This window comes from Gadus macrocephalus, chromosome 13, assembly GCF_031168955.1.
Source record: "Gadus macrocephalus chromosome 13, ASM3116895v1".
NCBI classification, from domain to species: domain Eukaryota; kingdom Metazoa; phylum Chordata; class Actinopteri; order Gadiformes; family Gadidae; genus Gadus; species Gadus macrocephalus.
In genome coordinates this window covers 22224240-22251248 of record NC_082394.1, presented here as the reverse complement: position 1 = coordinate 22251248, position 27009 = coordinate 22224240, and the positions used below count along the sequence as shown (strand labels likewise).

General features: G+C 43.6%; 1 protein-coding gene across 1 annotated transcript; it reads right to left on the bottom strand.

Annotated features, from left to right (window-relative positions):
- On the bottom strand, nt 1–24499 carry LOC132470537 (choline/ethanolaminephosphotransferase 1-like). Its single transcript, XM_060069239.1, has 10 exons — nt 24238–24499; nt 16912–17187; nt 12302–12476; nt 7015–7162; nt 6778–6919; nt 6558–6642; nt 5807–5938; nt 5282–5440; nt 5081–5206; nt 1–859 (listed from the first exon to the last, which is right to left on the bottom strand). Exons 2-10 carry the CDS (start codon nt 17100–17102, stop codon nt 743–745), a joined length of 1275 nt encoding a protein of 424 aa, XP_059925222.1. The 5' UTR covers nt 17103–17187; nt 24238–24499; the 3' UTR covers nt 1–742.
- Between the last annotated feature and the right edge of the window lie 2510 nt (nt 24500–27009).

Sequence of the window (27009 nt, the reverse complement as noted above, 5' to 3'; positions counted from 1 at the left end):
TGTATTGGCATTAAATACTCAAAGGTAAATTTTATTAGCAAGTACAGATAAATTAAAAAAATCAAGTCAGCACAGTTATTGAGGGAATAAACATTTACACACACATACAGCGATTCAGCTCAACTGATCTGGTTACTATTTATTACAACATTTTAGAAATGTTATCAATACCTGCTATAAGACATCATATCTTATGAGCAAATGAAAGCATGACAGTCAATAAATGGTTTTAGTTGGGGTGCAAGAATATAAAACAAGAGGTATAAAAGCAAACATTTCAACAATGTTGTAAAACAAGTTCAAACTTCAAAACTGGGTGCAAGGCATTTCTGACTGCAAAAAACAAAAATATTTTACCCCTAACAATTTGACTTGCAGTGTATTCAAGAGAATATACAAAAATGTCCCAAAGCAGTATGTTTAAACCTAAAGGTAGAACATCTATTAAGTGACAGTATTTATATAAAGGATAACTAAACAATTTGTGAACTTCACAATCAAACACATTTAATAGTTTGCGTTTCATTGTCTTTCAATACTGTGTAGTTATCCAACTTTTAAGTATATCCATCATTGGAGAAATGGACATTTTTACTTACAGACCTTATGAACGAAAAGGATCTCAATTCTAAATTAACAGTATCTGCAAGATCATAGTCACTTGTAAAATGCCTATATTTGTTATATAAATCTTGTATCTATATAATGTTTAATATCTTGTTTGCAGCAGGGAGCACTGTCCTTAATGAAGCCCCGATGCAGGAGAAGGCTTGATTTTGAAGACAAAGATGCGCAGATGGGATGCAATCTGGTTGCAAACGCTGACACAGTAACGCAGCAAGTCAAAGAATGAAATGATCTGTTTAGAGAAAGGGGTGGGGTAGTTAAAAATCATACATTTCCAATAGCACAGCAGAACTAAGGAAACATTAACAAAATCAGTGATCAACATGGATCACTGGTCAGAACGCCCAGAACCAACACCCTGAACCTCGTGACCTACCCAGAGCCTCAGCCAATGGCCTGAACCGCAGTGACCTCCCCAAGGCCAACTCCCTGAACCTCGATGACCTCATGACCTACCAAGAGCCTCAGCCAATGGCCTGAACCTCATGACCTACCCAGAGCTAACGGCTGGAACCTCATGACCTACCCAGAGCCAACGCCCTGAACCTCATGACCTACCCAGAGCTAACGGCTGGAACCTCATGACCTACCCAGAGAAGGGCTGGAACCCTCAACACCTACCGAGGGCCCCCCTCTCTGCCTAATTCAAGCAATGATCTTTTGCTTGTTTAGTGTATCATACAATACAACTAACAAAAGCCTGAGAAGATCTCTGAGCTTATGTTTCAGAATAGCGAAACATGTGCTATATATGGTGAAGCCTGACGTATCAACAAGGAACTCTGTAGCCAATCAGATGCCTCCCTCAATTTCAGCCAATCACATGACTGCAGTCCCGACCTCCGAAGAATAAGTTCAGCCTCCGAGCCTCCCGGTTCCCTCGGTCAAATGTCTATGGGAAATAACATGGGTTTTTTGTATGATCGAACATAACAATCTCTAGGTGGCGAAGAAGTAAAAGCTGCGTCACGTTTCGAACTACACACTTTTACCATCTAGTTTCGACTGGGTTTTCGGATTGTCGGTGCCGTTAAAGTAGTAAACGGCACCGACAATCTAAAAACCCAGTCACTGCAGTCATGTGATTGGCTGACAAATACGGAGGCATCTGATTGGCTACAGAGAGTTCCTTGTTGAAAAAACATGCATTTGAGAATCCAGCCACGTCAGGAGTCTCAAAAGTCCACAAATAAATACAGACCAGTTCACACACAGATGCAAACAAGTTCACGAATGAAAAGCGTCTTGTTAATTGAAATGTAACAGTTTGTATATAAATACAACAACATCCAATTAATTTATTATTTAGTGAACGGAGCGTTCCACGGCATTGAGAAGACCCGTGTAATAAAGGCCTATAATATTTCTGTTTATGGCATAGCTTTCTCCTCAGATCAGGCCAATAAAGCAATGAGAAAAACACAAAACGCTCGATCAAAGGCCCGGCCCGACCCGGCTCAAGGGTAGTGGTGGGAAATATCGGCGGGCCGGGTCGGGTCAATCAAAACCCTCATTGTTTAACATGAATTGGCTAAACAAATGACCACTGTAGCATATTTAAACACAATTCAAATTGTGCAGAGAATTATTTCCATTGGTCATTCTGACCAGGGACATTTAGAATTTTCGGTCCTCCTCATTTTTTTCCGGACAATGGAAACTCTGCTATAAACCGGCCTAACTTTCACCTTTAACACCGAACCCCTTCTTCTTCGCATGGCTGTTAACATCCGGAACATTCGCTATTTCGATTTTCTCAAACAGAAGTTTCAAAATAAGATCTAGTAGTAAGTACGGGTAGCATAGAACCAACGCTAGCAAAGTCGGGGCTCCATGATTGCTAAATCTAATGAGAGAGGTAAAATTGCCATTAAGGAAGGAAAGCATAGTATGCCTTGCGACTGTGCTTCGCAGTATGCCTAGCGAAACCCAGTATGCCTTTCGAAACACCTCGTGATTGGTTGATGAAATGCTACCAGGAACGCCTAAAGGGCGTTCTTGTGTCATGACGGACCCTTCTCATACTAACGGGCCCGCCCCACAGGAAATGCAGCCCGCATAGAGCTTGTAATGCCGCGTTTCCACTGCAGGGTGCGGAACGGATCGGATCGCAAAGGTGCGGTAGGGAGGGGGCGGTATAGCCCAGCTCAGTTCCGAGGTCGCGTTTCCACTGCCGACAGTACCCTTTGTGGTAGGCCGGATGTCGATCGCCGCGGCAGCTACGTAAACATCGTAAACGTCTTCCTCCCCAAGAATGCAGACGAACGTCACCACCTCCTTGTTCGCCCAAGCAAGCGTTTTACGCGACATGTTAATTGTAAAGAATAATACCTCGAGGCTACTGTTTGTTTGTTTTTATCCCCGCGTCACCCGGAAGTGATGATTCTGTCGACCAATCAACGGAGGGGGTGTGTAGCTAGAATTTCCCGGGACCCTTTCAGGCGTCTCGTCTCGTTTTCAGTACCCCAACGGAGGAGTCCTGAAAACGAGGCCAAAACGGGTACGGCTAAGTCCACGCCCACTTTTGGCGGTGGAAACGCGACCCGATCCGCACCTTTGTGATCCGATCCGTTCCGCACCCCGTTGCCTGTTGCAAAACGGTTCAGAGTTTAATAGAAATAGTTAGGGTTAGCTAGGGATTTTTTTCGAAGAACAGAACAGTACACACTGTGCACCCCACTGCCGAGCTCCATGGCTCGGCAGATCCCAGAGACAAACGGCTACGTGCACACATGCACACCCATAGCGAGTGACGTAGGACGTAAAGTCCCGCCCCGGGCAAAGTGGCGTCGATTTAGAGAGTCCTACTTTGCCCTGCTTGCATTTCCACCGGGCGCGTTACGGCAGCGCAGCGCTGCCTTGCGAGCCAGCCGTATTCACGCGAGATCACAAGATCACGCGATAATCCTAAACCTAATGTACCCACCTTCCACTCCCAAAATTACTGCAATTAAATGCCACGCTTTGTCCTTCTGGGCATTGTCCTTATAAAAAGGATGATTTGGTACATAAATGACTTCATGTTGCTGAACTTCGACAATGAGTCTCTCGTCGTCCATGTTGCCGACCCTCTGAGACCCCTTGATTGATTGACTGCTGACCTGGTGCCACCGGTCATGACGTAATAATGCTGATGTGATGTTGCGATATGAGCTGAGTATTGTGTTTTATTTTGAAAATTGACCGGATGCTCTATGGCTTTTACTTTTTCACTTACTGCCCTGCCCCTGGACGCGTTACGGCAGCGGCACGTCTTGGCCGCGGTCACCGCAGCAGATAGGTTCCACTCTAATCAATGAGACCATTTCCACCGGGCGCAGCTGCTGAACGTCTCAGCAGCGTCCCAGGAGCGGCTCGCCGTGCCGCAGCGCTATCATTCCGTAGCATTTCTATTTTTGCGGTTGCTGAACCGCGTCAATTTCAACAGAGCAGATCGACCAGGGCAGGAAGTGAAAAAGTAAAAGCCATAGAGCATCCGGTCAATTTTCAAAATAAGACACAATACTCAGCTCATGTAGCCTATCACAACGTCATTTATGTACCAAATCATCCTTTTTATAAGGGCAATGGCTGGACAAAGCGTGACATTTAATTGCAGTCGTTTTGGGAGTGGAAGTTGAGTACATTAGGTTTAGGATTATCGCGTGATCTCGTGATCTCGCGTGAATACGGCTGGCACGCAACGCACGTTGCGCTGCCGTAACGCCCGGTGGAAATGCAAACAGGGCAGAGTCACAGCCGTTCCGTGCCGCAGCCTTAACGCTGCCGTAACGCGTCCGGTGGAATCCCCGGGTAACGCGTCCGGTGGAATCAGGCCTTTAGACCAGCTTTGATATAAGAATTATAGGTTTTATATTGCTAGTTTCATCCCATTAGCAGGGATGAAAGTTTTATCGTTCGCTGTATGGATCATCATACCCCAGAATTATCATTTTGCTCCATCAAAACATTTTTGAAGGGGTTTAAAGTCAACTAGTGAGGGTTTGTAAAAATTGTTTACGAATCCCTCATTGAATACGGTCTAAAATAATATCACTTACTGGTTCAATTTATGACAAGCCCACAGGAAAACCTGTGGGGTTGGTCCTCAGGAAAACCACAAGGGTTCCACTAACCATTCCAGCTGATCCTGACAGGTCGCTGCTACAGAATGAACAGAAAATAACCCCATTCCCAATAATCGATATAGCAACAAGAGAAGACTCATCCTATACACCTCATCTCCAACATAGCAAATACTTTCCTTCAGGGTTATGGGGTTAGGTGGTTGCTTTCTCAATCGCTCTAAACACTTTTCTGTCAATTATGATTAACAATAGAGACCTAAATCTGAACCAACATAATGAAACCATTATCTTTTAAATGTATCTTACAGTGGACATTCAGAGGGATCATTCATTTATGTTCTACTAAGAATATGCGTTTTGAATGGCTGGGTAGTTAGTCTACTTACCAATGCAATCCACAGCACCAGGTACTCGTCGATAAAACTGTTGAAATACTGATCTAGGAACAGCAGCCCTGGTCCGAGGAACGCTAAATCATGGAGGTGCATCTCACTTTTTGTCATATGGGCGACCTAGGAACAGAATGACCCATTAATACAATGAAGAGTCACATAGAACCTAGGCATGGCAGGAAGAGGTCAACTTACAACTAATTTATTGGTGATTTTGGCTGCTACAAAGCCAAAGGCCAAAATATAAAGGCATGGGTGTCTCTCGAAGAGCTGGACAGCTGATTTCTTGTATATCATCATAGCCAGCATTATAACGGAGCCGATATGCAACACAGGAGACAGAACACTGGTTCCCTGGGAAAATAGAAACATGTTAGTTTAAGCTCACAATTAACCAGGGTACAGCCATAATACCAGCATATTTCAATATAAAAGCAGGCGTATGCATTTATCATATGTGAATGCATTATCTCCATATTCAATGCCTTGACTATGCCTTATACAAGTGTATAAGGTGTGCTAAACATATGCAGAAACACGGTAATAAAAATGTGCAAGGTGCTTTTAAGGTACTGATGGCCATTAAAAACATTGTATTCTGTCACAATACAGAGAAGTGAGGTAAAGAGGGAATAAAATAACGTGTGATTCTTCTTCCAATCTTTCAACAAGCCATTAGGTACAATTAGCGCACACACACAAATACACAGACAGACGTACAGCTATTGTGGATCCATTTTTGCCCACACCTCCAGTAAAGATTACTCTGAAGTAATTGGTACAGGAGAAAATAGCCCCTATAAAAGTGCAGATTGCAGGAACCATTTTCACTTGGACATTTACAACTGGAATCTGTGGGGTGGAGAAAGGCACAAATGGATGTATTTTAGTGTCATCATGAAAGGGTTGTATGTGCAGAGTGGCAGAGACAACATTATCCTCATCTCGTTTAATAAGCATCTCCTCAGACCTCTTTCCTCGAGTCACGGCTGAGAGAAACCCCTCCATTTGGCTTGTCCACAGCAACCACACAAATCACTTGGCAGAGTAACAAACAAAGGACATAGCCTAAATAATGTTTTCTACACAAAATGTAACCAGACAATTCCCCTCTCCTGTGTGACCTGCAATTAAGATTTTCTCATCAGTGAGAAAACAATTACGTTTATTAATTTGTTATCCTAAATAACCGATCTCAACGTAGCAAATGATATGACAAGATAACGTATTCATTTATTATCATGGCAGAATCAAGCTGGTTATTTCTTCATTCTTGAGTCATTATCACCTAAATAAAAATATTCATTATTTTTATTCTACCACAAAGGGCTGCTCGTCTCCTGTAAATCCCTCACCCTTTTATGACGCATAGCAATATATGTAATACATAGTAATATTCAAAGCTGATCATTTATGACCCACAGCAACCTATGTTCTTAAAGTGAAAGTATGGGAAACTGAGATCAATTACCAGTGATTGCCATAAAGAAGATCCTCCGATGGCCGCCAGCAAATACATGATTATAATAAAGATTTGTACTTCAGTCACATCGATGCTAAGTGGGAGGAGAAAAAAATGAAGATTACAAATGTTTTTCAAGTAAACACACACACAGCCCCACACCCACACACACATCCCATTAAATGTCCTCTTCTGAAACCAGATCCCCGTAAGAGGTCACAGAACGTACATGCCGAAGCGCAGGGTGCCGGACACGTAGGTCTGCCAGTGGGCGCAGTAGAACATGAACATGCCGGCGAAGCAGCAGAAGAACATCCAGTCTGGGTTGGTGCCCAGTTGGACTGCTATACTGGTACCCAGCACTACAAAGACTGGACAGAGGGGGGAGAAAAACGGTGACATGGTCTGGTGCCTAGAGAGGCCAACCAATAAGAGTCTTCAACTGAAGCATTTCTCTGTTACATACCTGTCGAGAGAGAGTCACACCCATGGTCAAACAGCTCCCCTAGAGGTGAGCTGCTGTTGGTACGTCTTGCCTGCTTCCCATCAATAGCATCCAGTGATTGGTAGACAAAGAGGCCCACAGCACACAAGAGATACGCCCACAAAGGAGCCTTGAATAGAAGGAGGGAGAAAGTGGAGAATTCTACAAACTTAAATATTGCATATAGTCTAAAGCAGGGGTTTTCAAAGTGTGAGAGAGTGAGCCCCCCCTCAGAGAAAATAATTCAGCTGAGCCCCCCCCCCCCAAAAAAAAAAGTTCTAAAGACCTGTGTTTTGAAAGCTATCTTAATTATTTTACACATTTTAAACATCTCTGATCATAATTTTAAAACATTTGAAACATATTTTTTAAACATTTGAAACATATTTTTTAAACATTTTAAACATATTTCTGAAACATTACAACTTCTTTGTGCGTTTTTAAACACATTTCTTAACACAATTTAACAACTTTATCCAAGCATGTTTTAGCTTAACCTTTTTTAAATACATTTGAACATCTTAATCTGTGTAAACTGCCAGTTTACACAGATTCATTCAGGGTCCCCGACTCTGAATTTTCAGAGTCGAATCAGATCTGCTTTTTCAGTCCAGAGATTCGACTATTCGGCGGGGTTTGTTTACCGGCGTTGCTATGGTGACCTAAATTATTATAAGCAACTGATAACAATGCCGGTTTGAAACTAAACCTTTGATTCTGAAAAAAGTATAAATGCTATCAAAATTCCATTTGGATAGTATTGAAGATACAAGTGTGTAGATTTGTTCAATGGTTTGAACGATGGTAAACGGTTGAAAAATGAATGAGTTACGATGTCTAGAAGTAGGTGTATCAGAATGGGCTGACGTCTTCAATGAAAACAGCTGAAAACGAAGCGGTATTCAAAATTCAAAGATTCAAAGGTTTTTATTCGCCATTTGTGCATAAACCGTTCAAACACTTTGGAATTCTTGTGCTGGGCTTCCCAAGTCAAGTACAGTATTAATACAATTAAGAGAGAGAGAGAGAGAGAGAGAGAGAGAGAGAGAGAGAGAGAGAGAGAGAGAGAGAGAGAGAGAGAGAGAGAGAGAGAGAGAGAGAGAGAGAGAGAGAGAGAGAGAGAGAGAGAGAGCGCAGCACAATAAATAGTAATAATAAAAAAGTATTAAGAGTTTTTAAAAATTAAGATAAGGATAAATTGCATGTTGTGCATTGCATTGCAGAGAGCACCACAATTTAGAAAAAAAAATATATACATATTAAATTAAATTGAATTCAGCAGTGCAACCATAAAGTATAACCACATGTAGCAGCGTTATTGCAGGTAGGAAGTGGGGGTAGGGTGGTGAGTATATATACATTCAAATAAATAAATAAAATAAATAAGTAAAATACAATATTGCACATTGTATTTTTCAGATGTTCTCTGTTAATGCCATCAGTCGCACTGTTGCAGGGAAGAAGCTATTGAAGAATCTTGTTGTGTGTGTGATGACACTGTCCGCTCTACTGTGTCTGAGTCTGTATTTGCAATGTTTGTTAATGAGTAGAGGGTGAGCTGGGTGGAGGGAGTCTCTAATGATTCTCACTGCCCTTTTCCGACACCGCTGACTGTAAATAAAGTCCATGGAGGGAAGTATGGTCCCAGTAATCCTTTCAGCAGTCTTTATGACCCTTTGGAGTGCCCTCCTCTCTGCCTGTGTGGTATTCCCGTACCAGACAGTGATACCTGAAGTGAGAATGCTCTCTACAAGTCCACTGTAGGCCAGGGTGAGAGGACGCTGGTTTAGTCCCGATTTCCTGAGCAGTCTGATGAAATACAGCCGCTGCTGGGCTTTTTTCACTGTGGCAGCAGTGTTAAGAGACCAGCTCAGGTCAGACATCACCTGCAGTCCCAGGAATCGGTGGTTGTCCGCCCTCTCCACCTCAGTCCCTTGGATGGTAAGGGGCTGTAGGGGGGCAGGACTCCTCCTGAAGTCTGCTATCACCTCTCTTGTTTTGGCTACGTTGAGGATGAGGTCATTCTCCTCTCCATAGATGAGAATATCCTCTATCACACTCCTGTAGCCTGACTCATCACCCCCCTTGATGAGGCCCAGGATGGTGGTGTCATCAGCGTATTTGATGACAATGGTGTTATCGTGTGTAGAGGCACAATCATGCGTGTACAGGGTGAAGAGTTTGGGACTGAGGCAGCAGCCCTGTGGTGAACCTGTACTGACTATGAGCTCAGCAGACACCCGCCTCCCCACTCTCACCACCTGTGGTCTTTCAATCAGGAAATCTAGGATCCAGTTACAGGTGGGAGTCGGGACACCGAGGTCCGTCAGTTTACCAATCAGCTTGACTGGGCGGATAGTGTTGAAGGCAGAGCTATAGTCCAGGAAAAGCATTCTGACATATGTTCTGCTGTTGTCCAGGTGTTGCAAAGTGTGATGTAGGGCTATGGCCACCGCGTCATCCACTGATCGGTTGGGGCGATAGGCAAACTGGGATGGGTCGACAGTGTCCGATACCGTGTCGTTTATGTGGGTAAGAACCAGCTTTTCTAGGCACTTCATGGGGGCTGAAGTTAGCGCCACCGGCCTTAAGTCATTCAGCGTGGATGAATTAGGCTTTTTTGGAACCGGTATGATTATGGATGATTTAAATACTCTGGGGACTACTGCCTGGGATAGGGACAGATTGAAAATGTCAGCATACACACCCACTAGTTGTTCCCCACAGGCCTTCAAGACTCTTGGATGAACGCCGTCTGGTCCCATAGCCTTATGCGGGTTCACCTGCTTCAGAGCCCTCAGAACCTGTGCGTGTGTAACCTGGAAGGCAGTGTCCATGGAGTCACAGGGGGCTTTTGAGGGAGTGTCTGTGTTCAGCCTGTCGAACCTGGCATAAAAGTTATTAAGGCGGTCTGGAAGGGTGGCATCTCGGGTGTCTGGGGTCGTCATGGTAGTCCTGTAATTCGTAGCTGCCTGGATTCCCTTCCACATGCTGCGCGTGTTGTTGTTCAGGTAGAGGCTTTCAAGTTTTTGGGAGTGGGCCCTTTTTGCAGCTGTGATGGACCTCTCAAGGTCATACCGGGCTCTCTTATATTCCTCTTGATCTCCTGACTTGAAGGCCTCTCGTCTAATTCTGATGTTTTGTTTAATGTCCCCATTAAACCAAGGTTTTTGGTTAGGGAACACACGCACAGATCTTGGGGGTGCACATATAGACGTGCACCAGCTGATGTAGTCGCTCACAGTCTCTGTGTAGTCGTGGATGTTGTCTGTGGCATCTCTGAAGATGTTCCAGTCTGTGGCCTCCAGGCAGCCCTGCAGACTCGCCTGTGCACTGTCAGTCCAGGTGTTAACAGTTTTAATTGTGACTGGTCTCGCCTTGAGCCTCTTGATGTATGCAGGCCTTAGTATTATTGCTAGATGGTCAGATTTGCCGAAATGGGGTAAAGGTGCAGCAAGAAAAGCATTTTTAATGTTGCTATAGCATTGATCCAGTGTTTTGTTTCCTCTGGTGGGGAAAGTCACAGACTTATACAGTTTTGGAATATATTTCCGAAGGTTACAGTGGTTGAAGTCTCCCAGAATGATGAAAGCAGCATCAGGGTAAGAGTTTTCATGCTCACTGATCGAGCCGTGCAGTTCTTTAAGTGCAGCCTCCTCATTGGCAGAGGGGGGGATGTACACAGCGCTCACAATTATGCATTGCAGTTCTCTGGGTAAATAAAACGGCCTTAGCCTTACCGTCAAATATTCCACGTTTTCCGAACAGGATTTGGAAATAATCCTGCAGTCCTTGCACCAGGATTGTTTGACGTAGATGGCCGTTCCACCTCCCCGGGTTTTACCGCTATCCCTAGCGCTCCGGTCCCCCCTGAAGACCGTGTATCCGTCCAGTGTCACAGCCGCGTCAGGTGACTTTTCCACCAGCCATGTCTCACAGAAACACAACAAGGTGCAATCCTGGATGTCGTTCTGCGTGGATATCCTCAAATGAAGCTCATCCATTTTATTTCCCAAAGACTGAACGTTCGCGAACAGTATGATCGGGAGAGTTAGCCTCCCTATTGTGGCCAAACGCCCGAGCCTTCGCTGCACTCCTCCCCGTCTACCGCGTCTCCGCTTCGGGCCGTTGTGGGTGGGAGAGCTGCCGGCCGGTTGTTGGCATGGCGATGCGATGAGTAGCTCCGGGTAATCGCTCAACGTACTCGGGTCAAACAGGCCAGAATTACTGCGCTCTCTCAGTATCAGTAAGTTCGCCCGGTCGTATGTGCTGTTTAGGGATAGTTTGATTGCCATAGTCGGCACTAAAAAGCAAGAAAAACATAAAAGACGCAACTTGACTATGGGGAGCTCCGCGACGTCGCACTCAGGGGAGCGCCATCACCGTGGCAATGAAACTAAAACTGTGATTCTGAAGAAATTTTAAATGATAACGAAATTCTGTTTAGATATTATTGAAGATACAAGTGTGTAGATTTGTTAAATGGTTTGCACGAAGATAAACGGTTGAAAATTGATTTAGTTAGGTTACTTCTACAGTTGAAGTACGATTGATGATTTGAATCATTGACTTTCAGGTTTTTCTTCGGGTTTATTTTTTCTCACGTCGCGCCCCCCCTGAAGAACTCTGGCTCCCCCCAGGGGGGGCGCGCCCCACAGTTTGAAAACCACTGGTCTAAAGACATTCAAGTCCTGTATAATGTCTGCTGTGCTTGCAACAGTATTTCCGCATAGATTTTACAAGAATTTAAACAATTAGCAATGTTTTTGTGTGAATTACAAGAATGAAAGTAAAAGAAAGCGGGAATGCAATGTGCTCCAAAGATCGACAACAGTAGAATAATGGCTAATTTGCAGAACCACTGCAAAACTACTCTGCAGATAATAAAGTCAGTAGTCTCAATCACAAACTACAGGTTCACAAATAAGAATCCCTTTTAATTGAAAGACAAATTAGACCAAATAGTAGCCCAAACACAGGGGACGATTAAACACATGTTTTATTGGTCCAAAAATATATTGACTCATTGTTGACATTTGTCATTTGTCAAAATGTTAGAAATATTTATGCGCCGTTTGTGAATAGTTATGTACCGATGTGGTTGCTAATGGAATACATTTTAATATGCTTTCCTACACAAGGACCACAGTTTCAAATGAGCCATCGGTCTTACTCTGGCCAGACTACCGTGCTGTTGTCTGTTGATGTTATTTAGTTCTTAAACGTCTTTATTTATAATAACAAATCATAGTAGAGTCTGATGACCTACCTGTTCTGTAGCAGTGGGACAGTAATACACCAGTACCAAGGTGGTGAAGACATTGGTAGCCAACCCCACCACCGTGATGAGGTTAGGAGCGATCCAGGCCGGGACTCGTCCCACCAGCCACTCCCAGTAGTGCTGCATCATGGGCTCCAGAAGGGAGCGGCCAGCACTGCTGTATCTGCAGGGACAAACAGCCGGGCCACTGGTTCATTACACAATCACATGAACCAGTCAGCTGTACATTCATTCATGGGCCAACATTCAGTGTAAAAAATAAACAATATATACTTGAGTAAATAAAAATGAATTATTTGACTGAAATGGTGGTGTGGCAGTACTTCTATCCAAACCAGGGAGAAGAGGACAATGATGACAACCCCATTTGTAAATTTTACCTCAAGCATATTTGTCTTCTTGTGCTCTGAATGTTGAAGAAGGGCCAGATACATGTAGACTGAACCAATTTTTGATGGATTGAGCATCGTTTCTACGCTGTAAGTCATGCGTGCGTCAAGATGATTTTCGGTCAAAGCTTTTGATAGACCAGAAATCTGAAATACGTAGCTTGCTTCAAAATGCCAGAGCACACTGCAATGGTGAGCATCATTACAAGCAGATGACTCTGAATAAGTGTTCACCCCTGAATTTAAATACAGCTGTCACAAACTAACTGGTGAGTGGGGCTAATGGTCAGGAAGGTTTATCTACATCCAACATATGTGTTGACCATATCCTAACCCTAAATCTGAATTACAGATCGGAAAAATTGTAAAGAAAAGTAAACAAGGAACAGAAATTGTACAAAACAATGCAGGTTAAGCTGCTACACCGGTTGCCTCCAAGGCAAGCTAACATTCCTAATGTTTAAATTGGCTCACTAATCCCAGAGCTCGACTGAAACCGCTGATGCAAAACTCTTACATTTACATGAAAACAATCACTGTCCAAGTATATATTAAGTTAAGTTAAGCTAGTTAAGCTATCCTAAATTATCCTTTATTTATCCCTTTTTAGGGGGAAATTCTTCTCTGCTTTTGACGCATCCGGGTAGCCGGTGAACACATACACATACAGAGGTCCATACACATGGGGCACACACATGGGGGCACATCGGCACTCCCGGAGCAGTGGGCTGCCGCGGTGCAGCAACCGGGGAGCAGGTGGGGGTTTCAGGTGCCTTGCTCAAGGGCACCTCATCCGTGGAGGCTTGGGATTCAAACTGGCCACCCTCCGGATACCAGTCCAACTCCTTAACCAGTCCTTAACCATATTATGAATAATAGTGGTTAGTTTACGCTAGCGTTTTCCATCAAGAACTGGAGCTCTTTTGTTTTTTCTAATTTGGAGCCATCGGACACATTGATCTGTTATGGCAGCGTTTCCCAGCTGAATTTAAAGGTTGATGCAACAATCATTAGACGTGAAGCTTCAGGTTCTTCTGGAGCTGAGGGGTTACTCTAGTGTTAAGGTCAATGTACGTGGTGACCCTAGATGGTGCCTGGTAGCTCTCTAAAGCTTACTGGGAAACCATCTGGTGGGAGTCCACCAGGATGCCAGTCCTGCAGACCCCCTTTGCCAGCTCAAGTAGCCAGACTGTGAAGAGCCCTCCCATCTGAGCTTCCTTTTCCCAGCCTGGTATGTTTAAAGTCAAGCAACGCATCTAGCCACCGCACAGTGCTTATTTATCTAGTTTGCTTAGGTGAATGTACCCATCAGCTAGTCACCTCAAGAAATACTACTTTTTTTGACAGTTCCAGCGGATCCACCTCTGGTTTACACTAATCTGATATCACCATGAAAACATTTTGGGGGGAGGATGAAAGAAGTACTTGGAAAATTGTTCATAGACGTAACCAATATTATATGATAAGGGTATTCTAATCTAATAAAGGGTATTCTAACCTTTATCTTCGTTATGTTCGGATTTTACAGCTCTTTAAAAGGGACACTTCACCCATTTCCATTAAGCTTTGTATCGTTAGAAACAAACTCATATTTTTGAATGGTCGTGCCTCATTCCCTTATTTTCTGGGGAGACTGGAGAGATCCGTATCAATCTCCAACACTTCCTGTTTAAGATGACGCAATATGACGATTTTTGCGTAGAAGTAAATAGGAAGTGTAAGAGGGGAGGATTCTCGTAAGAATACAAGCACTAGTCCCACCCCTCTATAGGGGGTGGGACTGACGCTACAGACCTATTAGAGCAGTGCCAGTGGGTGGGACTTCACCAGCAGAAACTAACATCCACAGCGTCTGAAGCCAAGCTAACAGAGGCTGTTGATAAAACTGAAGTACAATGGCGGAAGGTACTGGATCTGACATAGAAGATGGCACCATGCAAAAGTTCACCATTTCGAAAGAAATAGAAACGAGGACTAATTCACTCTGTCGTGGAAATATCAATCATAACTATAAATATACAATCACATACAAATTATATTAACCTTGTTTATATAATTATTACATTAGAAGGAACTGTATACATTCTCCCTGTAACTTAAAACAAATCCCTCCACTCTTTCGACTGAGAGAGGTTAAGTTAATTCGTATTTGAGTGTCCACTGGAGTCAGTCTGGTATCGAGACCAGGCCAATCGACTCACCTCTTTGTTGTGTTTACAGCCATGTCTTACAAACCTGCATGTACTATATCCACCCATTGTATTACAAATTTACTTGGCCATAGGTCACTCCCACTCCCTACCCACAATGAAAACATTTGCCTATAAGAATCGTGTTCACCTATTATCTCGCTGAATGTATCCTTGGTAACTTTGCTGCCAGTACTTTTCCCATGATCATGCCTTAAGATTAAATCAAATATTTCGCTGTCCGACGTGTCCGTGAGAGAACTTTCTCTTCATCAGTTCACCAACTAATACTCTTCCCTAGAAATGTTGTGTGAAATCTTGCGGTATCAGCTTGGTAGATGGAACAGCGAGGTGTCCGATAGGCGGAGATCTAGATCAGCGTGAGTGGCCAGCGAAGCTGTGCATCGTGGTGCATGGTGGGAGTTGTTGTCTTCAATCCACAAGCGCCAAAAAGTCACTTTCTGCCTTTTCTCGGTCAAGACGGCACCAAATTAGAATTTTATTTTATTATTCGACCACATATCAGACCCAATTTCAATACATATTCATGCCTCCACCGGTGAAATGCTCCTTTAAATTATCTGTTGCCTACACGTTTAAAAAATGTTAAACCTTGAGACATGCCTTGTGTGATATTCTTCCAGCCTCGTTTCACGAGGCCCATAGTGGCGACTGGACACGTGTATCCACTAGGGGTGTAACGGTACACGTATTTGTACCGAACCGTCACGGTACAGGCACTTCGGTGCGGTTACAGAGGTGTACCGCGGTTCGTAAATGTGGCGTACATAGCGTTAATATGGTGAATGTAAAGGCTTGTTTTGCAATACGGAATTTAAAACTTGAAGTCTGAGTTCCACCCGGACCGTTTAGCCAAAGTAATGTAGCGACCCTGGGACAGTTAAATAGTTTGTGTGTTATGTGTTGCATTATATTTCGTTGTCTGTTATGCCAGTTGTTCTATGTGCATGTATTGTAATGTTCTTCTTGTCAATCAGCGTGGGGGCGAATCATTAGGTCAGCTGGGGGAGGGTTTTGGAAGAACAGGAGGGTGGGGGCCTGCACGCGAGTGAGACCGTGTTGGGGGTTGCCGGGGTAACCGGCGTTTGTTTTGGGTAGGTTTTCTGCCGTTGGTTATGACGTTACGGGTTTCAGTGACCTGGTTTTGGTTCATTAAAACTACCTTCAACTACTAATGACTCTACATCATTATGTCACCGGCGAGGTCACTACATTGGTGTCAGAAGTGAAACTATTATTTATTTATTTTTCTCGGCCCTGCTGTGCTCGGCGAGTCGGCTACTCCGACTCCGTAATCCCTTCAGCAGCTCTCAGTCGGGATGTCGGATACGCAATGCAATTGGCCGCCCGATCTATCTTATACAGTGTATGTTACAAACCATTTAAGCAGTATTGTAAATACACTTCCAAAGCTTTTCAAATCTTATTTGGTGTTTTATTGGTCCTGGTGCAAAGTAAACAATGTACAAAGTAATTAAGGTACAAAGTCAAACCGAAGAAGTGATTCAGGAAATGATTTTGTTAGGGGACCAATCACAGCCCTTGCCGTCTCCGTTGCGTCGACCAATAGGTCCATGGTTTCGACGCATAGTTAAAAATATTGGATGTGCACGTAAGCTACGGAGAGGGTCTCCAACAGGCTGTCCGGCTATGGATAGGGCTCCCTGTGTCTACTTACAGCACTTTAACATGCACACGCATTTGAAAAGGCGCCATCCAGGTGTTACTATCACCGTTGCTGTGAAAAAAAAAAACGAGCTGTACAAACCCAGCTCACTGGGAATTCAGAAACGGAAATGCCATAACAAAGTTTATTGGTGTTTTCAGTGCTGCTTTTTTTTTTTTTTTACTACCGTACCGTATCGTACCGTACCGTGACTTAAAAACCGAGGTACGTACCGAACCGTGACTTTTGTGTACCGTTACACCCCTAGTATCCACACTCAAAAGTAGCAACACTAGCATCAGGAAAAGTGGACCAACAAGCCTATGGGGTCACCTGTGTTCCTCCAGTCTTTTCAGCTGGTGTCGAGAGAGCGGAGGTGAGGGGAGCTCAATCAGCCTCCGCAGTGTGCCAGGGGTCAGCCAGCAGGTGGCCTCCATTCCCATGCCCTGCACAGGGTCTTTGTCCCTGGCCAGGCCTCGCCGCAACCGCAGGCTGCCCTGCTGCTGGTGCACCTTGGTCACCATGGAGCTGGGAAGCTCTCTGCCGCAGAAGACTTAAGTCACTCCAGCCACCGTCCACTGCTGCTGGGAAGCCCGGAACCCTAAGGGACTGAAAGAAGAACCAGGATTAACAAGCTACTTACAATATTTTATGGGCAGTTGTGGATTGGCTGTGTTAATAATTAAAGTACAAATGAAGTATTGACAATAAGAAGTTCAGGAGCTGATGTGAACACGACTACAGCTGCGGATAAGAAACTGCTAAAATATCATGCACTGTGGCTCAGAATAGCTAAACACAGAATCATACGATTGGGGAAACATTGATTATGCCTTGTGCAACTGATAGTGAGAGTATTATTTGGTGAAGAGAAATCTGTGCAATTGGAAAAAATATAGTTTCAAATGACATTTCATGTCATGGATGTCTGAAGAAGTAAGAGTAGAATGCCCTGCCCTTGCTTGGTTACAATGACATCAAAATCAACAGGCGTGTCCAAAATGTCATGGCTACTGGCCTATGTCCGCTTCGAATGGGGAAATTAGATACACAATGATTTTTTGTAATTTTCTGTGATTTTTTTGGCTAACCACAGTAAAATAGCTTTTGGAAGCACTGAATGGCGAGTTAAATGGAATAAACTGGACTATCTGCACTGAACATGAACAGACTCAGTCGTTCAACAAAAGAAAAGCTGTCTCTGCCATGTGATTTTGACCCTGTTATCTGCACAGAGACGAGCTTGCTGCAAAGGACATGGAAGCCGGTCTTCATGAAGTTTCTGATACTGTTAAAATATTGAGTCAACAAACAACTTAGTCAACAAACTGCAGATCATTCCCTGCGCTCTGCGAGGAGATGGTCGCCGACAACCACTTCTGCACAGAGGTAAGATGGTTATCCAGCGACGGATGCTGACGCGTGTGTTTGGCTTGAGGGAGGAGTTTCCCTTTGGACAGGAGGCCTGGGGTCTCATTTATAACCGTTGCGTAAGCACAAAACAGGGCTGAAAGTGGCGTACATGACTTTCCACGCCAAGGTTGTGACCGATAAAAAACTAACTTAACGGGAGATTGTGCGCAGCCCTAAGCAAACTCTGACCCATGCGTAGTTTGCGTACGCATGGTTTGGAGGAAAAGGAGAATTGGCGACACAGACGGTGTGGTGGTGAACTGAAGTCAGACTGAAGAAACGTAGCGTCAGAAGAACGATTATGTTTTATCATCGCCCTTCATAAGTTTAATTTCAACCCGTATCATGCATTAAATCTATGTAATCAGAATAATTTAAGTCAACTGCGTTATTTCTCAGTTATAACTCCAGAAACATCTCCTTAGAATCGAAATGAAAATTCAAAAACAAAATTCTCTATATTTAAGTCACAGTATGCATACCGTCCACTGACGACGCGACTGCATGGAATAAAGCATCTGTCCAACATGTGTCAATAACATAATATTTTTATGTGACACTGTAAACACATAATCATGTGTCAATTCAATCCCAAGTGTGGAAAACCAAGCCACATACTCCTCATCACAATCGTTATATTATTGTCCGTTCCTCTTGATGCTTTTCATGACAAATCAGGCATTAAAAAGGGGTTATGTTCAAGAACATTTTACGTGGGTGATTACAAACTGATTATCCAAGGTGTTCTCGGTCAGTCTTATTACCGTAACCCTATAAATACAGCGGTGAGCCCCTTGCGTAATGCTGCACCATGGCACTGCTGGCACTGCTGGAGGACCATGCAAATGGCAGGATTCTGAGGGAGAGGGTCTTCAGGGACCATAACTATTTATTGGTACATAAAATTACGTACCTTTGTCAGACCACTTCTTTTTTAATTCTGGGACTGTGCGCTCCGTGCCACTGACAGGGTTGCCACTCACTCTGCTTTTCGTTGTTAGTGATCCCAATCCCGTGACCACCGAAAAAAACTACTTTTCGGGGCTCCAACTCACCCACAAGTGTTTGCACTTCCACCTCCGTGAAATTTCACTTTTTTGCTTTCCTCAGTCCTTCTGCCATGGTTTCCGAATTCCGACAAGACATAACACTTGCATCTGAGTTGGTTTTATATGCAGATCGCATTCATGAGGTCATTTGCATTGACCATTTATGGTTAAAAAGGGGCGTATACAGGGCGGAACGTGAAGCTGATTCAGCGGCGCACACTTGTAGGCACTCTGTGATTTATAAAGCAAAGATTGCTTGGAGGTGTGCGTACGCAGGGTTTTATAAGTCTGAATATTTTTTGGCGCACGCAAAAAACTTGGCTTTTGGGCGTACTACACTTTTAGTAACGATCCCACACACAGTTTTATAAATGAGACCCCTGATCTGGCAAAGTCATTGGTGGATCACAAATGGCTTGCTCAACTCCGCTACTGCCAGGTATGTTGAGTTAAACCAATAAGAACAAAGCAATGAAGGTTGTAAATACAACATTATCCAGCCGCAGCATGAATAAGGCGAGGCTTTAAAAAAAAAACACAAACTATGGAAAACGCGCCTTCTCAGGGATCACAGACATGCTTGGACAGATAGCAAGAGTGCCCTGAAGACTAAACACAGCACTAGATGAACCTTGAGGACAACATGCGGGTAGCCTGGTAAAAAGCATTAGTCCTCAATCTGAAAGAAGAGCTTTGGAAACTGAGCTAATTAACTGTTCAATGTAAACTCTGGATAGTAGAAATGTATTGAAAATGCCCATTCATCGTGTCATATTTTGTTAAAAAATCTAGAATTTAGCAATGTAATTGTACTACAAATAAGAACTTTTATTTTTACTAAACATTGTTTGTTTAGAATTCATAATCAAACAGATTTTTTTAACTAGCACTTTGTTGTAATGAAAACACTTTAGTTATGACAAATGCCTTGAGTCATTGTACAGGGAGACGCCGGAATATCATATAATATTTACTCCCTTCTTAGTAAAAAGGTTGAGAACCACTAGAGCATTGGTCGTCAACCCGTCGATCGCGATCGACTGGTCGATCTTTGAGGCTTTCCATGTAGATCCCGAAAATAATTATATAAAAAAAAATAATAATAATACACAATATCCTATATTATGCATGATACATTTTCATAATGAGTTTTGCAAGCACATCTCTCTCACTCTCTGGAGGCCATTTACCAGGAGTTCAAAAAGTATATTGACGAAAACGGCATCCCCATTTATAAACTAGTTGCCATTACTACTGATGGGGCCACCGGCAATGCGAGGTGTGCGGGCAGGTTTCATAGCGCTGTGCCGTAATGACCCCAAATTTGACTTTTCCCATGGCATGACACTGGTGGTCAAACTGATAAACTCGATTAGAGCAAAAGCGCTTCAGCACCGCTTATTCAAGGCGTTATTGGATGAGCTCGATGCCGCATACGGAGACCTGCTTCTCCACGCTGAAGTCCGGTGGTTGAGTCGCGGCAAAGTGTTGCAGCGATTTGTTGACTTGCTGCCTGAGATAAAGACTTTTTTGTCAACAAAAAATGAGGAGCACGAGGAACTGTCCGATGATGCGCGGCAACTGGATCTGGGTTTTTTGACAGACCTAACGGCAAAACTTAACACTCAACAACGAGCTGCAGGGAAAAGACAGACACCTGCCCCACATGAGTAGCGCAGTGAATGAGTTCAAGGCCAAGCTGGGTGTTTGGACCACACACCTAAAGAACAAGAGGCTTCCAACTTCCCGAACTTGGAGAAAATGTCACACGCAATTAAAATTTTTTTTTTTTTTAACACTGAGCAGTACTGTGCCCAGCTGGACAAAGTGACAACTGAGTTAAATCGGCTATTTGTTGAGTTAGACATCATGGAAGATATTGTTGCATTCCTCTCAAACCCATTTCTGCCCATTGATATAGAGCAGGTAGCAGACCTTCCAGCAGGTATTTGCTTTGCCAAGTGGAGTTGACATGGAGATGGTTGATTTGCAAAATGACATAGTGCTGAAAAACAGATCAAGGGACAGTGACTTTTGGGGACTGGTCAGCAAAGAGAAGTATCCTCTCCTCACTGCATGTGCACTAATAGTGAGTGCCTACTTTGGATCTACTCATCTTTGTGAAATGGCGTTTTCACAAATAAAAATAATCAAATCAAAGTACAGGAAACGCCTTACCGACCGACACCTCACTGACTGTCTCAGGCTGGCTGTCTGTAGCTATGAGCCAGACTTCAAGGCACTCACTGACAGTATTCAGTCACAGCCATCACACTAATTTGAGCAACATGACTGCAAGTGAGATGATGCTGCTTTAGATGGGACATGGCGCTTACTTAATTGCACTGAGAATTTTATTAATACACATTACAGTTCCACTTTCTAAAATGTGAATCATACATTTGTTAACTTCCATGTGGTTATTGGGTAAGCAAAACAGCTAATTACACTTCAATATCTGTCCACTGCAAGTTTGTAGATTTTTTCCTCTTTGTTGTGTTGTGTTTGCTGTGTTGTGTGTGTGTTGTTGTACAATATTATAAATGGGAAATAGGGCACATGGCCTTATTTTTTTTTTTCAGTTAGTTTAAAAAAAAAAAGCTGAGCAAAGAATTACATGTAATTCATACAATTAGACTCAATAAAAGGCCTTTAATTGGAAATACATTCTGCGCTGTCTGTTTTTTCTAAAGTCTTCAATAGATCTTGCCTTTCACACAGGTCGAGGTCAGAGATCTTGGGCTTAAAAAGGTTGATGACCACTGCACTAGAGGATCAATGGGTTATGAATTGTAAGCTATTTCAAACCCAGAGTACTCATTAATGTGATCATATGAAACCTTTGACAAGTTGCTGTTTTGCACCATATCAACACCAACTTTAAAATCCCCAAAATACCTTCTGGGAAACGTTGCTACCTCAGATCCCTGCAGAGGGCAGTCATGATCCGAGTGCTGTGCACAACCATGAACGTCAACAATCATGGACGTCAACAATCATGGACGTCAACAACCATGGACGTCAACAACCATGGACGTCAACATTCATGGACGTCAACAAACATGGACGTCAACAAACATGGACGTCAACAACCAGGGTTAAACCGTAAAGAAAACCATGGACGTCAACAACCATGGACGTATCAACAGAGTAATTCCTGTGCTGTGAACTTGGGGTAATTTCAAATTGTCCATTCGACATTTGGAGGTATGAATAATGTAGATTAATCCCAGTGATCGGCTATGACATCAAAATGTGACCCTGTCGCATAATGTTAGGGTGTATAAAATAGGGCTGTCACTTTTTATTCGAAGTTCGAATATTCGTTCGAAGGTGGGGTGAAAAGTTCGAATTCGAAGTGTAATTCTCCATTCGAACTGTAAAAATGCGCTATAAAGAAGAGAGCGGCGAGTGGCTTTTCCTCAATAAAGCGGCCCTCCTGGATCCCCGCTTCTCCCGGTTAATCCACCTTTCCCCTGCACAGAAACATCTCGTGACTGAAAGCCTCTCACACGAGCTCATTGAAACGGAGACCGACACTGATCGCACACGACAGGGAGAAAAGTCCGCTGCTGCGCTGGGCGCGATGGGCAGCCTGTAGCGGCTGCAGCTGCAGCGGTAACGGAGAGCTGCGAGACTACTTGTAATTTTCTTTACAAGTACAAAAGAGCAGCATGCCGTGTTGGAGGTCGGCCTCACAGATTGTTCGTTTATATAGGCTGTGTGTGCCATGGACGACATGCGCTCCGCATATCGCGCTCCGAGCAGTTATTGTTAATGCGTAAAAGACAGCCGCACTTGTGTGTCGGAGCTTCCTCTTGTTGTGTTTACAAATGTGTTATCAAAGATGTGTTTTTATCCTGTGCTGTTATGAATTCAGTAGGTATACGTGATTTCCACAATTTCGTGTTTCTTTTTTTTATTTTTTTTTATAGTTCTATGGGGGGGGGGGGGGCGAATTAATTATGGACATTCGAAATTCGTTCGAATTTCATTTTTGGAAAAAGTGACAGCCCTAGTATAAATATACATATATCTATATATGTGGTTATAAGTGAGACAGTATCAAAGTACTCGATGCTAGGCCACATCAGGGCATGTAATACAGCTAGATGAAACACCGTCATGGTGCTGAGGACAACCGTCTGATGGACCTAGTGGAGGATGGGACCACCAGCTACACCACTAACAGTAGAGGCTAGCACCAGAAGCTACACCACTAACAGTAGAGGCTAGCACCAGAAGCTACACCACTAACATCAGAGGCAAGCAGCACCAGCTACATCTTTAACAGTAGAGGATAGCACCACCAGCTACACCACTAACAGCAGAGGCCAGCACCACCAGCTACACCACTAACAGCAGAGGCTGCCACCTGCTTTTAACAGTCACAATAACCCAGTGGGTCATAGATAATGGAGGGTCACGGCGACCTCTTACTCCAGTACTCGTATTTTACTTGATGTCGCCAAGCAGGCAAACGTAAATGTCCTCAGTGCCTCCCTAGCTGTCATACCATATACCAGCTCACACGGTATGACCGTACAGCTTGTTTAAACGTTTTGTAGAGACACTCCAGCTCTGAATGAGTGGTGCATGTCTGACACTTCTGCTTGTGAACCAGTACTGAGCCCTTACTGAGGGTTAGTGTGTGCATAGTGTTTGTGTCTATAGTGTATGCTCGTATAGTGTATGTGTATAGGTGTGTATAGTGTGTGCATGCTGTGTGTGTATAGTGCACGTGTGTGTATAGTGCATGTGTGTATAGTCTCTGTGTGTGTGTGTGTGTGTGTGTGTGTGTGTGTATATTGTGTGTATAGTCTGTGTGTGTGTGTGTGTGTGTGTGTGTATATTGTGTGTATAGTCTGTGTGTGTGTGTGTGTGTGTGTGTGTATAGTGTATGTGTGTGCATAGAGTGTGTGTGTGTGTGTGTGTGTGTGTGTGTAATGTATTTGTATATACATATGTATGTATAATGTGTATGTATGTGTGTATAACGAGACATGTCTAGCCCCACTGGTGTCTCACAGCTCCCAGGGAGAGGACCTGTCCTGCTCCGTGACGGCTTTAGCTAATCAGCTAAAGTAGCATGCTATAGCTAGCTAGCTGGAGCTATGTACATCACACAGACCCAGAGGATAAAAACACAGAGGACACACCCGCCCACAGTACCATGACACAGACGAACTGACTTTACCTGAGTAGAGCCTCTGTTACCCTCGGCGATACGTCTGACCAGTGCCTTTACCCAGTCTAACCAGTACCTTCCTTCACCCAGGCAGCTAGTTGAGGAAACACTGTTTCCGGAGAGGCTCGCCTTCAAAGTAAAAGCATAAGAAGATCGCGGATCCCTCACTGTACGTTACGTTCACATCAAAATCAAGATGCAAAATTGCCGAATAGCTCAAAACGCAACGCTGTCAAAAATACTTACATCTCATATCGCTCCAGCATATTTTCTTTCTGTAATGAGGCCTGGGGCCTCATTACAACTTCTAGTCCTAACTCATTACAATTTCTAATCCTAATTTAAATTAGGGACTCAAAGATAGGAAAAATCCTAACTACCCATTACAGAACTAGGGCCGTATTACAGAAACATCCTAACTCAAAAATCCTATTTTATCTGTTTGGTAACTATGGTAACAAGGGATAGGATCGGATTTAGGAAAAAAGTCATTACAGAACGGCTAGTCTCCCAAAGCCAGACCAAACTACAGCAAGTAGAATGGTCGAGCCGTCTATCCTTGGGGAAACTGGGCAGGCCTGTTTTTATTTCTTTAAACCAATCACAATCGTCTAGGGCGGGGTTAAGCCCGGGAAGCAGCAGCGGTGTCCATGCAAAATAGTGCCAGGGGGAAATTATTTTGATGGAATTTCTTGACGTTCAGAGGCTGTCAGAGAGATGGCTCAATCCCAACCGAGAGCCAAACATGCCAACTTTACAGCGCCGTCAAAGTCCTCTTCAAAACTCGCCATACTGCCTCGTTTCCGAGTTTGAGGGGGAGCACAATAGAGTGGCGAAGTCATGCCCCTTCCGGTAGAGCTAATGGGACCTATGAGATCGAAAAATATGTATGGGTGTCAATGGAGAGAAAATAATTATTTTCTGGTCCCAGTCTTTATATGCCCTGGATTACACATATGTTGTTTGTGGATTTAAATGATAATTTTTCATGCAAAGAAAACAAAAAAAAATCGTGAAGAAGTTTGATAATTTTAGGTTTTATGTGAGGCCGCTTTGTGAACTACAGCTCTTCGCTGCTCTCGACGCATATGATATACGTCAGCACACCCGCACTTGGAACTCGGCACAGAGATGGCGATCTCTCTGCCCCACTTCACCGCTTTTTCCAAGGGGAGGATAAAAGCATCGAAAGAGGTGAAAACCATTATAAGTCGGGGCACGTGCAGAGTTTCAGTTATGCCGATGGGTAGATTGTCGGCCTTCTCCACGCAAGTCGCAGGGAGCGTGACGTCACATACGAGCCGTGTAGTCTTTCTCGTTGTGTTTTCTCTTCAGCCTTTATCTGAACAATTGTACAATAAACGGTCGAACTCTTTGCATGAAAAATTATCATTTAAATCCACAAACAACATATGTGTAATCCAGGGCATATAAAGACTGGGACCAGAAAATATTTTTTTTCTCTCCATTGACACCCATTCATATTTTTCGATCTCATAGGTCCCATGAGCCCTACCGGAAGGGGCGTGACTTCGCCACTCCATACGGGAACGCCAGCAACCGGAAGGGGAGGAGTCGCGGCCAAATCCGAAGCTAGGCAATAGACGCTGTCCACTTCCGTTCAGGCAGACTACAGAACGGCCGATCCTAAACTCAGGCTGTGTCCCAATTCCTAGGACGCATCCTTCGTAGACCGCGTCCTTCGAAGGATGCAGCCTTCGTAGACCGCGAAGGACACTCCGAAGGCCGAAGAAATGGAACTGTCTAGCCCGTCTACGAAGAGCCTGGGCACTTCCTATACGCCCCATTGTACCGATCTTGGTTGTAGTTCCATTAGACATCCACTGGGTGTGATCGCGAGTCCAGAATGAATGGGAGTCTATGGGGCTAGACGGCTAAATATGTCTCTTTCACATGCTTGTCGTTGAAATATCGCAAATGTTATTGTAGATTCCGCAAGTTCAATATAGATTATAGTTCAAAAGTCGAATGAATGAGTACTTATGTCCTTTCGATTTCTTACAGTTTGGGCCGTTGTTCGCCGTACACGCTAGCATTCTGCTAATGAATGCTGATTGGTCAGGGACGGACTTGCGACTGATTACGACCAGAGACCCCTCTTGACGGCATCTGAAGCTGAAGCACGATCAGAAACATTCCGTCGAAGTAAATTTTTTGCGTACTGTATTTATATTTTCCTGCAGTCCCTTTTATTTTTTATAGTTATGTATGGTGAAAGTACATGGGCATAATGGAATTTCTTCCATTTCTTGTGTTCAATGTTCAATGTGAACATTGTGAATATACATGGTAGCAGGGCCGGCCCTGACCAATTTGGCGCCCTAGGCGAGATTTTTGCTGGAGCCCCCTATCCTTTGGATCGCACAGTATATTCGAGTACCAATGTTCATAAACTCAGAGAAGCTACAAAGCTTTGTCTTTGGGACTCCTTGATTTTAGATAGAAAATTAAACACACGAAACGTATTACAAACCAAGTAACAAGCAATGAATCATAAATACAATATGGTATGCACAAAATACTGCAGACGTGAGAACTTTTAATAATTAAACACTTTGCAGTAAAAAAAAAAGTCTTGCAAAACAACTGACAATGAATCACTCATACAATAAGGTATGCACAAAATACTGCAAAGAAATGCATGATGTTTACTAAAGGCATTCATAAGCAAACTAATAGATAAAGTTCAGATTAAAATGATTGTAAATACAATTAAATGTAGTATGGTTTATCTAGTTTGGTTCTAACCAGAGATTAAAC

Bases quoted from the DNA above. Each gene is read 5' to 3' on its own strand.
- LOC132470537 (XM_060069239.1), bottom strand. From the start codon at position 17,102: ATGGTGACCAAGGTGCACCAGCAGCAGGGCAGCCTGCGGTTGCGGCGA. The intron at 7,163-12,301 runs GTAGGTCATCAG...CTTCTATTCAAG, and splicing joins GTCCCACTGCTACAGAACAG to GCTCCTTTGTGGGCGTATCT. The intron at 860-5,080 runs GTAAGTAGACTA...TTCTCTAAACAG, and splicing joins TGGTGCTGTGGATTGCATTG to ATCATTTCATTCTTTGACTT.